Here is a 16,610-nt window from a genome sequence, read left to right as displayed (position 1 = left end):
TTTTTAAATTTTCTACACTAATGGTCCTCCAAACTTTCTAATATGAATGAGAAACCTCACTGATTAAAGGATACAGCCTAAATAAAAAGAGAATCTATTTTATGTCTACACTATGAACATTTTCCAGTAAATAGTGTCCCACCCCACAAACACCAAAGATTTCATGTATGTTTACTGAAATAACCCATGTTATTCATGAGCAGACATTTTATAGGGCAGAGGTAAAAGTATTATTCCTGAAAGAACTGCTTTGTAATATAGGATCTACGATAAGGTCAAAAGGAAACGCTTTTGGACATGTTCCATCACTTGATGTTCAGGAAACCATTTTGTATGACACAAAGGATTAGAAAAAATAAGCTGCATGACATTTATTTTGTAATTTTAACATTAATATCTGTAGAAACATTTTATTGTCAGTACAAAAGTTAACAGATTTTAATACTTTTACCCAATTAAAAAAAAAAAAAATACCACCACATAAAACAGTGTAATTTGCATTCATATTGCATGGCCATATCAGTGTGAGTGTTCTGAAAGTAAAAACACAAGACTTCCGTAAAAAGATACAAACAACAGTGATATTTTAGCAGAGACCAGTGCTATACCTACTGTTATGGACTGGATCAGAAGGAAATACTGGAGTCAGCATGAATTAATCCCTTAAAAAGATGCTGATATTCCTATGGCAAATTGTCATTATAAACAACTTCTCTCTTTTTAACTTAAGTTACAATAGAGGGATAGTCTAAAAGCAAAAGATCCAGGCCAAAAGATCTGGAACCTATTACCCAACTCAGGGAAGAGAATTGTAGTTAATTCGATGCATGTGCAAGTCAGGGTAGAAGCTCAGCTCCTTTTAGAGCAGTATGTTCTGCTACGGTTATAGACAAATTAATGTCTTTCCTTACTTTAGGAACCCTCTTTAATATTTTCTTCCTTTTTTTTTTTCCTTTTTTTTTTTGTTGTTGTTGTTGTTGTATGTGGAACAATTCTGCTTTTTGGCCATGTGAAACACTGCTAAAAAGTTACATTGTTAAAGTGACAGGTATTGAGAATAAAAGACTTTCTTGTTAAAGGATTTGGTTTTGATAAGAATAATCATCTGACGCTGCAGTTTTTAACACAAATAAATCAAAAGTTTAATTCCCCAAAATTAGTTATATACTGTAAATATTTCTTTTTTTAAAGATCTGAAAACTAGTAAAGTCTGAGCAATATATCTACTAGTTCTCTGTGCTGCCTGCATAGAAATGCCATTTAAATTACAAAAACACAACAACCCTATAAACGATTAACTGTTTTGTACATTACCAATTAGTTAATAAATTAATGATATACCATTTTCCCTGAAAGCAAAGTATTTTCCACCTTTGGATGGTGAAAATTAAGAAATTCTGTGTACGAACAGCATTTAGCAAATAGCTGTTAAAAAAGAGACTAATTTGCTAGGTGGATTGGGACATCCATTTTTAAATCAATACAAAAAATAATTCATTGTAAATATATATAATATATATTTATACATATTTTGAATATATTTACATACATCCAGCACCTATATACTGCATTTGTGCTCTGTAAGTGTGTGCCAACATATATTTTCTCCAAATATTACAAAATAAACAAGAAAGGCAGACCCAGAGTTTGCCTCAAGTCCAACTGGTCCATTGTACAAACAAAGTCTGGTGCAGCTTACAGGAAGCCAGAAAATTGATAGCAATGGGTGTCTAGACACAGCTCAAACATTCTTCCTTGTTGGGAATATTTAAAAGTTGCAAATTATGAGATTCTTTATGTAGGTTCTGACTGCTTTCCTCCAAGTTTTCTTTTTTTTTTTTCCTTTTTTTTTTTTCTTTTCATATTTCATATGTACAAGCAGAAACACTAAGGTCCTGGAGAAAAGATTTTGTTTTGTATATGGTAGGTAGCTTGATGTTCTTGGTTTTTTTCTTCCTCTGTTCGATTTCTTCTCATGTTTTAACACTTCCATTCATGTGTTGGTACTTGGGAAGACAGGGTTCATAAGGCATTGGATCGGGAGAAAAAACGGAGTCATCACCTGAAGAACACGAACTCCTCGTGTCAGGGTAGCTAGGTGAATACTGTTCGAGAGGTCCACTGAGGTCCAGATACTCCTATAAGAAAAGAAACAAACTGTATTTTTAGACAGTGAGTAAAACTAACAATAACATGTTGCCACTGCTCTGATTTTGGTTTGATCATCCAGTGGGCAAAAGAACAGTTTAAAAATGACACTCATTTCTGTAACGCAATTGAGTTCAAAACTGCCTGTTGCTTAAATATCTCATAAAAAAGGGAGTTTGAATTGAGAAAGAAAAAACAAACCAATAACATGGTATTTTTCTGAAGTCCAACATCACCAGCATTAGCCGCGTCAGTGGAAATAAACATGCCAACCACATCAAAAGAAGACTTTTCACTCGCGATGATAAAAATGAAATTTCATCCTAAATAGAACCATTTTTCTTTAGCACATGGTAATGATTTGGAGAGGGAAAGATACTTCCAACTTTATATTCCTTTGGTCACTTTGAATATCTGTTTTATATTCTGTGATATTAAATTTGTGTTTAAACATGCAGTGGCATACGTGCAAAAAAGAACTGAAAGGAAAACAAAATTAAATTCACTAGATTTGGGGTTTTTACACTACATATTCGTGTGTGTGTGTGTGTGTGTCCCAGAGTAGCCATGACCAAAGCAATCATTAAAAAAGGAAATAATATCTGCTGAATCCAAGTTTTGGGTTAAGGCTCTTTTGCTAGAAACAACAGTTTTGGCAAGAGAATAAAGTTATTTTTCCCCTTGAAATGTTCCTTCTCTTTCAACTTCTAAAGGCAGCTGCATTCATTTAAATGCAATCTCTTCATTTGCTAAACCACAAGTTATGATCGTACTGACAAGACAAGTCTTCCACCTCAGTCAGTATTTTATGCTGCTGTGCTTAGGTTTGGGGTAATTTAGTTCTTCGGTTAACTTTTAAGGCAGACATTCAATCATTACCATATTATAGTTAAAAAATGGTCACAATTTTAAAAGGGGGGTGTGGAATATAGGTTTTAAAACACCAACAAACACAGTAGACAGCAAGAGAAGGCAGTTTGGATCTATGATTATTGCCTGTCTTGCTGCCTAGGCTTTTAAAAAATCCATGAGGACAATCTTGACACGTATTTATTTATTAGCAAACCAGTCCTACGTGACCAGAAATAATCAACCACTTTCTAGACAGACGGAATAAGAAAGCATTCCAGTATTTGAAGAAACGGCTTTCTCATGGGATGTCAGGCACGGCTCATCATATCACAACACTTCATGTAATCAGTCACGAATTCAGTATTGAAGGTGGGATCCTTATCCCCTCTCCAGCCTCTTTCTCCAATGTCAAGGGCCAGAGTCACGTAAAGGGGCACAAGAAGTTTCCAGTACCAGGCTGGTTCCCGGTGTTGATGTAACAACACAGCCATGAGGCTGACTCTTGGTGACTTCTGCTCGTGTGGCTTGGGAAAACATCGCACGCTACTCTGGGAAACCGGGGAAATAAAAACCCCCAAAACCAAACCACCACCAAAAAACCAACCCCAACAGGTGATGACTCAGCATGGATAACAGCAAGACATTACCATTTAATCAGAAATAATTACTTGCGCAAATGCAGAAGGTGGTATTATTGGCTGCCCTAACGATTCTTTGAGTTGGGTAAACTAGGCTGACCCTGTATCAACAGTGACATTCCGGGCGACAGGGAAAGTGCCACTGCGGAGGGGATAAGCAGAAATACTGTCAGACCGATGTGCAAAGGACCCGTGCTTCAGGAAAACTGTGCGGATTACACAAAATTAAGGTCTCAAAAGCAGAAGCTATAGAGGAGAATGAGACCCACTGGAGTTCTCAGGAGACTCCGAGTGAGAACACGAGTTTTCAGGAACACAAAACGTGCTGCAAAGACAAGTGAAACAATTTGCTTTCTGTGCCCAGAGTAAATAGGACAAAAGCACTATCTTATGTTGAAAGGTTAGAGATCAGGAAAATCTGTCAAGAAGTAAGGCTAATGAAACAAAGCAATAGACTGTCAAGGGGCGATGTGGAAATACAGCGCTGGAGATCTTTAAGGACAAGTTACATAAACATCTGTCAGGAATGACAAACGTATAGTGGATCCTGCCGTAGGCCGATCAGATGGACTGGATGTGTTCCTGAGCTTTTTCCAGCCGTTTTTCCTAAGATTCTAGTCTAACATAATTTACATAACCCTAAAGGCCTTTTCAGGTTACCTTTGAGATCATTCCAGTTCCACGAGCAGTACGGAATTGGGAAGGCAAGGCAGTTAAACGCACACAAAAAAGAAAGCAATATCCTTTCCCAGGCTCAGAATTGCAGCCCAGAACCTCCCTCTTGACTTTGCAAATGCATATCCAGTCCAAGCCACCCAGCACTCCGCAGTGGCAGCCAGCCCACCTCCAACCGGTCTTGTGAAATCATATATAAATTAGGCAGGAAAGGATGCGGTCAGGACTGGATGAGGGGAAAACGGTAACGGTACGCAGAGCTGTGCAACCGGCTCCGTAGGGAGAACGTATTCCTGCCTCAACTCTGAGCCATCCCTGAAGGTGCCACTTCTTACAGTAAACTTATGAAACAGAATCCAGATAAATTTATAGCTGCTACTGAAGCCAAAATCTTTTTCAACCGGATCTGCTGGGTAAATGATGATCATAAAAAATGGCACCTCTTCACTCAGGTTCTCCTGTCATCTCTATTGTAGGTAGGCTTTCCTAAAGCTGCTTAATAATCCGGTTCTTATTTCTCTGACAGTTCTGAAAAATTAGAAAGTAATGTTGAGGACCCACATAAAGCAAACCAAATTTTTTTTTTCCCTACCTTTCCCCTCCCTTATAAAGAAGCAATAGAAAAATCTGAAAAAATATATTTTGAAACGGTCAAAACAAGTTGTTGCAACAATCCTGTGTGTTTTGTTCTTTTTTTTCCTCCCATTATACATATAATTTCTTAGGAATTTGTAAAATGTTTCTGGGACACCAAGCATTTTCTCTCACAAGAAGTTTCCACCAAAAGAATCAACATTTCCATCTCTTGTGATCTTCCACAAAGGTGCATGTGATTTAGCGATAAGAGAACCGATTCCTGTGTGAATACCCTAATCAGTACGCTCCTTGCTAAAACTAATAATACCTCAGACCTCTGAAAGAATGCTCTTCAAATAAAACCTTTCTGCATTCATATATCCCAACCTGAAGCAGTGTTAGGCAGGACCTTTGGATAATTGGATGGCTGTTCACACGTTCCCCGTAGGTCCTCGTTCCCTCCACAGAGAGCTATTTCAGTGAACCTATTTCACTCTCAGACATATAACCTGAAATCTACCATTGATGATTTTTCCTCTTCTGACCTAGATATCATGGCTGGGAATCAAACTGAGCCGATAAATGAAAAACACCATGAAGTCTACATGTCTCCTTCACATGAAACTCGTGGAAACAAAAACTTTGCCTCTCGACCTGCCACGTGCAGTCCCTCGATACTGCTATGTTAAAAACATCAAAAGATGCAATGAGAAATAAACAAAAACACTTTAAAGATGTGTTTCTGTTTAGTTACATAAATAGAGGCGTAATGGCAAGAAACTGAGGATTTCATAGGATACATAGTTTAGCTGTGTGTAAGCTCAGAGGACAATGACAAACAGAACAAGAAGAGAACTTGAGCAATATTTCATAATTGAATAAATTCCATCTGTCTCCTGAACCATTTGTCCTGATCAGCAGCTTATGGGGGAAACAATTTACCTACCTCATTAGTTGTGAGAGTGAGAATCCGATCCAAGTCTTCTACCAACTGTTTAAAAGTCGGCCTCTGTGAAGGCACAGCATGCCAGCAATCTCTCATCATCATATAGCTGTAAGAAATACACGTTTTCTTGGCTTAATTAAAATCATGCGTCCCTCTCAAACCTCTTCATACACAGTCTATGTTCTCCACCACAAGTCAAGCAGCAAGCACCCACAGCCCTACACATAGACCACTGACTCTCCCAAAATTGTGCCATGCTCTCCCTTGCCCCAAAGGTGCAGGTCTACTCCTTGCCCAGTGTCTAAATTCCCTTTTAGTAGACCCAATTCCGTAGCCTTCTGTCCCAGCAATTTCAATGATATTAAATTACACATGCTTAAATATTTTTGCATGTTAGGGATTACGGTCTTTGTGAAGTGAAGAAAGTAAAATGGGGAAAAAATTTAAAATTAGTCGAGGGCTATACTGAAATATCAGAAAGGGAAAACACTTTCCCATCATCACCAGAAGATAATGCTGTGTTAATGCAGAAGTTCCCAGATGGTTTTTTGTTGTGTACAATACCAGCCTGATGTAGCTTACACATGATTAGTGGTATATGTGCCACTTAGGAATTTTCATGTTAATGAGATTAAAATAAAACAAATATGGGTATAAAAACACTGACAAAGACTGGCTTGTAGATGATCTCTTCTTTTTTCAATGGGATCACAGCAGGGTGTGTAAAGAAGTATCCTCTGACACACATTTCCTGAAGACCTTTTCATACCTTTTCTTTACACATCTACACACATATATCCACAACTTTAGAGTTAAGCAATCTTGAAAATGTGTGATTCTGCTGGGGGCAGCATTAACCATGTGGACCGAGTACAGTTTGTGCCCTTCCATCCTGGTACAGCAAACAAGAGTCCTTACAGTTCATTGGTGCAGTTGGCAGGTTTATCCATTCGGTGCCCTTCTTTAAGCAGCTTAAAGAGTTCCTCTACTGGGATTCCTGGGTAGGGCGATCCTCCTAACGTGAAGATCTCCCACATTAACACACCAAATGACCAACTACAAATCAAAAAAGAAAACCGCATTAGTACATCTGCCTTATTGTTGAAAACGAGATGTTTCTGCGACAGATGCAATGACTGCCAATCCCTCTTAGGAGATGCTAAATCAGCATCTGCCCAGCTCCGACAGCCCCAAGCAGGACATTCACCCAGCTGTGCAATGCCTCGGGTGCGTGGGCAGCAACAGGGACTGACCGCACCACGTTCTCAAACACGCTCTTCACCTTTGTCTGGTGCGCTCCGAGCACCCAACTCTACAGGGCTACTGCAAAGAACTGCGTCTTCACAGTTTAATTATTTACAGAACACTCAGGGCTGAGCTGGACTGCGATTATGTGGCGGGATATTTTGGAAAAAGCAGACTGTTCACAACAAAAATATTTTGCATCATTCTCTTATTCTGTTTTTTTTTATTTTTTTTATTCATTTTTGTTAGGAAATGAAGGAGGATAATTTTAAGCCAGTTTTCCTGCCTGCTTGCTGCCTCCTCCAGAGCCTGCCTCATCACGCCTTGCTGGCAACCTCGGGCTCTTTGGCAGGCAGCTTTGCCAGGTGAGCAACAGCACACAGCTTGCGATGGCTCCGAGCTTCTCTGCAGCTCTCCTAGCTTTGCAGCAGTGTATTTTAGTAAACTGTTTGCACAAACTTACAATAATATTAGCTTTAGCCGTCTTCAAAGCCACCATGGGGCCAAGAGCCTCCAGGTTCCAGCACCGAAATCCTCGTGCTCTGTGGCTGCTAAGAGGCTCAGACTCTCAGTCCTGAGCCAGTGAAGTAGTTACTTCACATTCACTTAAATATTTTGCCAAGATGTTATGTTAAAAACAAAAGTTTGATCCACCCTTAACCTGTGTATATAGTTTCCTCTGTAAATAACATAAAGATTGCAGGAAAAGCCTCAGTAAATGCTTTTCTTAAGGAGAGAACAGCTCGGGAAGTGCACCCAGGTTAAAGAAAGAGGAGTTACCTCTTATTTTCTCCACCTTGCCCTTTTTCTTTTTAACCCTGCACCGACATGCATAACCTTTTACACCTGTGCTGGGAAGCATCCAGCCCTTTACAGTCAACAGCTTCTCTTGGAGAAATAAAAACCATAACATCTTCATCTGTATCACATAAAAAAAAATACAAGTCTACTTCAAGCACAATGCACACGAGTACCGTAGACGGGCCTCGGAAACTGTAATAGGAAGCAGAATAAATCCTGAGCGGTTGCATCAGCCAGCGGCTCTGTGCACACATTAAAAGATTTTGAAGTGTCAGAGTCCAATGATTTCCTACTACATGTGAAGTACTGCTGGGAAGCAACACCACTTCTAAAAATCAGAGAAAACTTTTCCAGTACATCCAGCCTACGTTTCATTACACCTACTCTTAGCACAAAATTTTTATAAGAAGTTTTCAGGAACTTACTTTTCCTCTCTTTTTTAAAAATTTTTTTAAAAAACCTGAAGGAAGTCCAGATTATGTCAAAAGCCAAGCAAATTAGATAGACTCTTTGTAGCTGCACATCCGTAAATAAGTTCAAGGGGGGAAACTTCCGCACTGACAGAAGGAGGTTAGCATTTTCCACCTTTCATGTGCTTTGAAGCTGGGCAGATTAGTAACAGAGCACTGGTTAGCAGTCTACCATAAAATCCTCACTTTCTAAGGGCAAGTCCTGTTCCATCTATTAATATGTGAAACAGAATGAAAACGCTTAAAGGTAAAGGACAACAGGAAAAGTACATTTAAAATATCCCAAACTTTAACAAATACAAACCGAAACAACCCTCCTTCCCACCTCGCAAAAGCCCGTTCGAATAAGGCCACTTACACGTCACTTTGATGCGTGTAAACTCTGTCAAACAGAGCTTCTGGAGCCATCCACTTTACTGGAAGCCGTCCCTGTAAGTTTGGAGGGGAAGGGAAGGAAAATTAAAATGGTAGCAATTTACAGGACGATTGCAACACCAATTTTTTTTGAAGATTAATCAATTCTCAGAGAACAGTCGGCTAATGCAAACCAGCACGTTTAAAGTTTACCTTTAAAATTTTCAGAGGAAAATAGTAAAATGGGCTAAAGTAGGGAGACCATTAAGAAAAATAAAGACTGAAGATAAAATTAAAAGCCTTGAGGGCTCCCAAAAAGTTCCCAGACTGCTTACTAGAACGACACGATAAACAGATCAAAATTAAAAAGATCATTCCACTATGGCTCAAAAAACCCCAACTAGTAATCCTCTGAAAAACAGGCCTGCCTGAAAAAATAAGTTGATCACTAAACCCATGAATTTCATTTTCCTGTTCCACCTTTTGCAGTGACCCAGAGTCACAACTGCCTGCTGCTCTGCACACTCAGTCTGCTCTGCCCGGAGCCCAGGAATCGCACCAAATTTGACATGAAGAAGGTTCAATTCTCTCCAGTACGTACTCATACCTGGTGGCTCTGTCTTTTGGAAGTAGGCAGACAATACCATTAAAATGCCATTCATCATTTAGTGCTTTATTTTCATAGATAAGCCACTTAAGATGATTGTTAATAATGATTCATATTGATACAAAATTAATATTAAAGTCTGTAGAACTGAATGAGTTCTGCAAAGTTGTAAAAGCATAAGCTGTTCAAACCAGGCATCGATAATTACATCTGAAAGGTTTTATCTTCTTGATTTGGTACAGATTAAACAATGAAACGGGACAGAGTGGGGAATAAAAAAAATCAAATTTCTCATCCTCTAGCCCCGCTTTGATACTACCACCATAACTTGTACAGAACAACTAAGCACAGGCAAAAGGCATAAAGCTATATGTGGCATTATCACACATAAACAGGATTTTTATTATGGTTATTGCTAGCACTGTTTATACAGTGTTTGTCAAGATCCTAGCCTCGGTACAAAATGAGCTGGAATCAAGAGGAATATTTCCACTTATTTCAAGTGACTGGAGTCAGGGACACACAAACAACAATTCTTGTATTTTAGCATTTCTAATAAATCATATAATACATAGTCTCTTTGGTTATCTTTTTAACTAGCTGTCACTGTAAGAGGGGACAGAAATGCTTATGTCCTTGATCCCTGTTCTCTGTCTGCAGTGAAAAGGAAGGCTGCTGTACAATAAGTTGTATAAGTTTATAACCATAGTTTTGAAGTGAATCATTAAAAGAAACACTTGTTTCCAGAGATAAGAAAACCATCCACTTACATTAGTAGTCTTTTTATAATAATCTATATTGTTGATGTCTCTGGCTAAACCAAAGTCTGCTATTTTCATGACATTATTTTCAGTTACCAAAACATTTCTTGCAGCCAAGTCTCGATGGATACACTGGAAAGAAAAGGGAAAAAAAAAAAAAAAAGGCCCACTGAAATAAACTGCTGTAAAAGTGAAATTACTCCTACACCATAACTAAGTCTCCTTTACAGATTTTAACCTAAATCACAAAGTGGGAAGGCCACACATTTACTACAAGCCCGTGAAATATGATTGTCTTCATTACTGTAATCCTCAGCTGGTGTTTCCAAGTTGAGCAACGGCCCTAAGAAGCCTCTTAGAAAAGCCTGGTTTATTTAAGACTTATATTTTGCTAAGGCTGAGAGCTTGGGTGGTGACCCAAACTGTGCCACGCTGTTTGTGATTCACCCTCCGGTCCACGTGCCCAGGTACGGGTATTGCAGCACTTTCATTACAAATACTGTTAATGAGCATTTTATTAAGTTGCTTCTCTTAAATGATATCATCTCACCAGAGCTAAAACCTGACAGTCTGGATAAATGCAACCATTTTTAATATATAAGATCTTAATATGAGATATATCCACAGCGTATAATCGTAAATTAGATGTCTAGGATGTGTGTACTTACTTCAACCATGAGACTATAACAATTTAATAAAAAACGCACCAAAACCACACAATCTGGGCTGAGCATTTTGCTTTTTAAACAGCTAAAACTACAAATGTTATCTCTTCAGAGATTTTTCCTTCATGTCAGCATTATCCTGAAAACTTGCAACCGATTCTTGACGCTGAAAGGACGTGACTGCTCTGGATACTGTTCCTGTGTTTAAGCAGCCTTATTAGGGTTGATGGCAGCAGGGGCATGGTAAGAAACATGGCATTTGGAATCCCCCCAGGAAATTCTACTTCTTTTCAAGTTAAGGATCCTTCCCCCCCAATTTTTGGATTACTCTTTATGTTGTCCTTTTTATTTCAGCATGTGCATAGACATGCTGGACTGAACCACTACAAAAAAAACCCCTGTACAACGGCTAATTTCTTCTTTGCATTATAACTTGCCCCAGCAATTTTCTGAGCTCTCTTATCCTGCACGGGTAAAATGAGCCTACAAAGCTTCTGCTCTGGGTTAGTCATGGGGAACTGCCAGGAAAAACCTGTTCCAGCAATGCCTTCGTGTGCACAGGACCAGACAACAGCATACGCTTTCAGCATCAAACCTGTTTTCTAATTCAGCATCAGCAACGTTACGATAGCGGAAACAACATAGGCCAGCCTTCCTACTTCCCTGTCCCCCTTCTCAACCCCTATGTGAACATCCTCTGAGACACTAGGAACTCAATTCAGATGCCCAAATAGAAGTACGCATTGTCATCTGAGATGCCCTGTGATATCCAAGGTATCTTGATGAGACTACCAGGAACAACACAGGATCAACAGCAGACCCGTGCCTTTCTAGAGCAGCAGGCTGGGGGTACCACAGAGCATCTCAAATGGCGTGAAACACCTCTGAGTGAATACACCAAGTGACTCAAACCCTATTACCTCCTGTCAGTATATTTCCGCTTTCTCACACCCTACAGTTTTACAACTGAGACTCTTCCTATCTTCAAAATGGTGCCATGACTGATTTCCGTATCTGACAGGTTTCATAGCCAATCCTCCGGCCCTAATGATTTGCTGTCTCTTTGCAATGATCTGGGCCAGTCTCTGTATCTGGAGATCCCTGGTCGTTCTTGCACGGTACTGCAATGGTGGAGTGGACACGTCAACAGAATTTTAAAGCATCCATCCAACTTAGGAACAGCATCCCATTTCCAATGTACAATTGCTTGTAAGGCAAAACCTTTTTATAAGGCAAAAAGGAGGTGCCCAAAAATGTTATTTACATTTTTTTTCCTCTTTTTTTGGTCTCAGTGAGCCATTTATTGGATTGAAATAACAAGAACACTGACCTTCTCACAGTTCCTGCATGATGGAAATACCGTGAGAAGACCAGCTCTCTTATTATTCCAGCTCAGTAAACGGATCCCTAAGGGTAAAAGAACTAGGGAAATACAAACAGAAATGGTGGGATATCTGAAGAACCGGAATGCGCAGTTTTACTATGTGCTGCCTTTGTTTTCTCTCTGCCCACTGCCTTGTGCAATGCCTCGCATTCTGTCGAATTCGGCTCAGCGCTGATCAAGTGTTTTTGCAAATGAACTGGATGAAGGATGAAGTGGTTCTGCTGCGTGCATCTGTGCGAGCACACACCTTGGCAGCGTCCTACAACAGCACTTCAGAGCTTCTCAGGCAGACACTTGTTCTCAAGATTTGCCAATCAAAAGGTTTATTTTTTCCTTTCACAACAGTTCTATTTTCTTGGGATATGGCTTACTGCCAGGCAAATGTTTCACTAATCTTAGAAAGAGATATCCTAAGGTGCTTTACCTAATACAATACTCATGCTTACTTCATTAGAAGATTTTCTCTTGGTTTCGTGCACATCTCCCTGTCTATGCTACTGCATTAAGAATTACTATTTCAAAATAAAAGGATAAAAGCAAAATTAGACCTCTATTCCCCCTCCCCCTACCAAGTGCAGACCAAAAAAAAAGACCATGACTCTACACAACGGGAATGGAGGTTTACGCTCAGCTCTGGTCTTTGGTTAAAAACAGCTCCGTACTTGGGAGCGGACATGACTGGAAATCGGTACAAATCCCACTGACCACTCCACACTTTCCAGAAGTGCTTATCATCAATATCTGGTGCTGTGGTTTAGCCAGTGGGTCCAAACACCACCCAGGGTATTCATGATCACTTGTCCACCAAGCCACAATGTTTGCAGAGTTATACAGGGCTATTTAAGGTTTCATAACTATAATTTAATCAAATTTCTGGTAAAAAAAAAAAAAAAGTTTGAAGAAATAGGTGTCTAGGGACACAACAGGATAAATAAATTCTTTCAGTAAGCTTGCTCTCCTGACAAAGACCAGTTTGAAGTAAAGTGCCTAATTGAAGTGACTAATTCACTCCATTTATTTTTGCCTCTTCCATTCACAATTTTTGCCTTGGCATGTTGTGGTCTTCTGAACTCTGCCTGTTATCATTCTGTAAATCCTTTCAGTAACTGAACTCATTCATTTTGCGTCACTACATGAGCTGATTTGGTCGATTTGACTGGAAACAGAAGGCAAACGGTGCCTGCTGTCTCCTGGGTGGTGTGATGTGACTTGTGTAATCAAGTGACCACCTGTGCTTATGAATTCAAAGTGCAGATATGTACGCAATATTTACTTTAAATGATCCATTCTGGGCCTCATTTTAGCAATGTCATTAAACAGAGATTAAAAACTTCAAGCGTATGAATTTTCCCACTGATTTTCAAGAGCGTGGATTATGCAACTTGTTTGAGCAAGGTCCTTCTCCCAGCAAATGAGACGAGAACAAATCTAAACTAAAAAAAAAAAAAAAAAAAAAAATACACACCATGTGCTTTGGGCAGTATTTGCTGAGTTCTACCTACTTTTTGTGAAGCCAGGTACTCCATGCCTCTTGCCAACTGGTATGTGCACGATACCAAGTCCTTGAATGTCATCTGCTCCTCTGGTACCCTGTTAATATCAAACGAATACTCCATCCCCGGGGGGCGGCGTGCTCGCAGGTACTCACGCAGGTTTCCTTTGGAAGCGTATTCTACTATCACATACAATGGACCTTTGAATAAACAGAACCATGGGAAAACTGGAGTAAGGTCGAAGGGTAAAATGTTTTTATGTAAAGAAACTTTTAGCATTCTGTAATAAATAAACTGAATTAATAAGATGATCAGAGAGCTGGATCACCTCTGCTATGAGGACAGGCTGAGAGAGGTGGGGTTGTTCAGCCTGGAGAAGAGAAGGCTCCAGGGAGACCTTAGAGCACCTCCCAGTCCCTAAAGGGGCTCCAGGAAAGCTGGAGAGGGACTGGTGACAAGGGCAGGGAGTGACAGGACAAGGGGGAACGGCCTTAAGCTGAAGGAGGGGAAATTTGGATTAGATATGAGGAAGAAATCCTTCCCTGTGAGGGTGCTGAGGCCCTGGCACAGGTTGCCCAGAGAAGCTGTGGCTGCCCCTGGCTCCCTGGAAATGTTCAAGGCCAGGTTGGACGGGGCTTTGGGCAACCTGGTCTAGTGGAGGGTGTCCCTGCCCATGGCAGGGGGTTGGAACTAGATGGGCTTTAAGGTCCCTTCCAACCCAAACCATTCGATGATTCTATAAATAAATGTTTAACTGTGAAATCAGTAAAAGCATAACTTGAAAGAAAAGGAGGTCTGGACTTGGAGCAGCGACTGACCCAAAGCAAGATAGTGGCAGAGCTACAATTAGTGACTGCAACCCTGACCCAGTGCCTGTTCCTTCCAGACCATGCCATGTACTGAAAAGCAAGCGTTTTCAATCAAAAAGTGCTGTGAGATCTCAAACAAGGGGAAAGTGCTTCTTGAAATTTTTTAATTTCCAGAGTTTTATGCCATTCTGCATCACTTTACATGACATAATTAGCTTTTAATGAAAACACTGTGGTCTTTAGAGAGTAAAAGTGTTCATTTCAAATTCAAGGGATACAAGTTCCACTAAAGCAGGACTGACAATTCAGAACAACAGTAAAGCCCCTGTAAAATGTCATTTTTCCCTACAGCAAGGGATTAGAGAGTTTTCATATGATATAGTACCCTTTCTCACATTAAAGCTGCAAGTATAATGAGAGACAGAAGTTAAAATATTGCTGCTAAGCTAGGGAAATATCTAAAAATCCCATCACGGCATGACTGCTTCCTTAAAAATTCTTGAAAAACTATGATTAATGAGACTTTTGCAGACCTGTTGGAAAGTCCTGGTTTACTTTCTTTTCTCTACTCACCATCCTGGGTACAGGCTCCAAGGAGATTGATGATATTTTTATGCTTCCCAATCATCTTCATCATCTCCATCTCTGACACCAGGTCAGAAAGATCTTTTTCTGTAGCATCATCTGTGCAAGATACAGGTTCAGTTCATATTCTCTAGTGTGCCTGCCTGAACTTCACTAAGGCTCACCAGTTGGTGTAAAACATGTGTGCTTCAAAATGCAGAATACAGGATTTGTTTCCCAGTATATACTGTACGTTATACGAAGGCATATGTTATGGCCTAACAAAAATAGACTCAACTTCTCTGATGGACTGACCTTCTCTTCAGCGTTACATGTTAAGAGGCAACACAGTAATATCAGGCATAAAAATGCTGTCCTTAGCTATCAAACCTCCAATAACTACGCCTTTCCTGCAAATTAACCTTACAATTAAATTCAAAATAAATAGGAACCAACCACCTGGACTGAACAGGCTAGGATCTAACACATGGACAGCCTCTGGCATGAACTAAACTAAAAGCAGAGAGACCCACACGATGCTAATACGTCTCCTGGCTCCTAAATACTCACTGCTCAAGATAAACAGGCTGTCAAGGGCGCAGATTTACACCCCAAACTGCTGAAGGCTGAGGTCAGCTATGTGCTCTTTGACCCCCCCCACGATGACAGAGTTCAGATGCCACAAAAGAAACTTTTCATGGATGAGGACTGCCACATTACCCATTCTGATCCCTAGTCACCCAATTTTCTTACCTTTCAACATCTTCACTGCCACAGTCACCGCTTCTTTTGGCCTGTCTTTGTCAATCCCCACCGCTTCGGCCATGACAACCTGCCCAAAGCAACCTTCTCCCAAGGGTTTACCCAGCGTCAGCCTAGAGGTGTAAACAGGAGATTAACACACAGCATCTGGTGAAGGGATGCAGCCAGTGAAATTCCAGGGCTAAATATAAAAAGCTTTCAACAACTTGCTGCAGCATGAAGCATTTATCATATGGAACTAATGAGACCCTGGGCGTGCATCGGTTTTCATGTACGCTGCGGTCTGTTTTCTTAGGGGCGATACAGCGAGCATCTCATATGGGCAGAGCAGTTGCGAAACCCAGCTTTTAAGCTCTCCCTCTCCTTGTAATAAGGGGCTGTACTCGATGGCTAGCAGCGAGACTCAGCGTGGCGGGGGGGCAGAGCTTTCAAAAAACATCAGACCGTGGCTGAAATTCGGAGTAGCCAGCAACACGCAAGCTTCTCCTGTCACGGTAACACGGCCGGTCGTCGTCTTTTTCACCTTGACTGCAAGCAGATGACAGAAAAGTTTCTCTGTGCGCGTTGCCATGTGGTCGCTTTCAGGCAGCTGGTGATTTGAGTGGTAAGGGTGCTGTTAAGAGCAGGGGGGTGTTTTAAATATTAACAACTCCTGTGATATAAAGGCAAGTGCAAACAGAAAGAAAAATCAAATATGCTCTCAGGCAGCTTAATTTTAGCTCAAAATTCATATTCTTGCTTTCTGTTTGGGGACACGGGTGGTGAAAATTAACCTAATGATCTCTTGCACCAAAGGGATTAGACAGGACAGAGACAGCGAGTCAGTGCACACTGCATTTGGGCGAAGCTGCGGGTAATTA

General features: G+C 40.4%; 1 protein-coding gene across 13 annotated transcripts in view; it reads right to left on the bottom strand.

Moving 5' to 3' along the window:
- Positions 1 to 1,824: 1,824 nt before the first annotated feature.
- The window catches only part of FGFR2 (fibroblast growth factor receptor 2), an 85,228-nt gene continuing 70,442 nt past the window's right edge, over positions 1,825 to 16,610 (bottom strand). For all 13 annotated transcript variants that reach the window (XM_075757732.1, XM_075757734.1, XM_075757730.1 and 10 more), the window contains 8 exons: positions 15,742 to 15,863; positions 14,998 to 15,108; positions 13,625 to 13,815; positions 10,083 to 10,205; positions 8,710 to 8,780; positions 6,754 to 6,891; positions 5,836 to 5,941; positions 1,825 to 2,138 (listed from right to left, as the gene is read on the bottom strand). In XM_075757732.1, the coding sequence (XP_075613847.1) occupies positions 1,974 to 2,138; positions 5,836 to 5,941; positions 6,754 to 6,891; positions 8,710 to 8,780; positions 10,083 to 10,205; positions 13,625 to 13,815; positions 14,998 to 15,108; positions 15,742 to 15,863 (1,027 nt within the window). In that variant the 3' untranslated portion in view covers positions 1,825 to 1,973. The remainder of the gene's footprint in view (positions 2,139 to 5,835; positions 5,942 to 6,753; positions 6,892 to 8,709; positions 8,781 to 10,082; positions 10,206 to 13,624; positions 13,816 to 14,997; positions 15,109 to 15,741; positions 15,864 to 16,610) is intronic.

The sequence above is a fragment of the Balearica regulorum genome, chromosome 7 (assembly GCF_011004875.1).
Source record: "Balearica regulorum gibbericeps isolate bBalReg1 chromosome 7, bBalReg1.pri, whole genome shotgun sequence".
Classification (NCBI taxonomy): domain Eukaryota; kingdom Metazoa; phylum Chordata; class Aves; order Gruiformes; family Gruidae; genus Balearica; species Balearica regulorum.
Note: the sequence above shows the minus strand (reverse complement) of the source record. Positions and strands in the feature narration are given on the sequence as shown.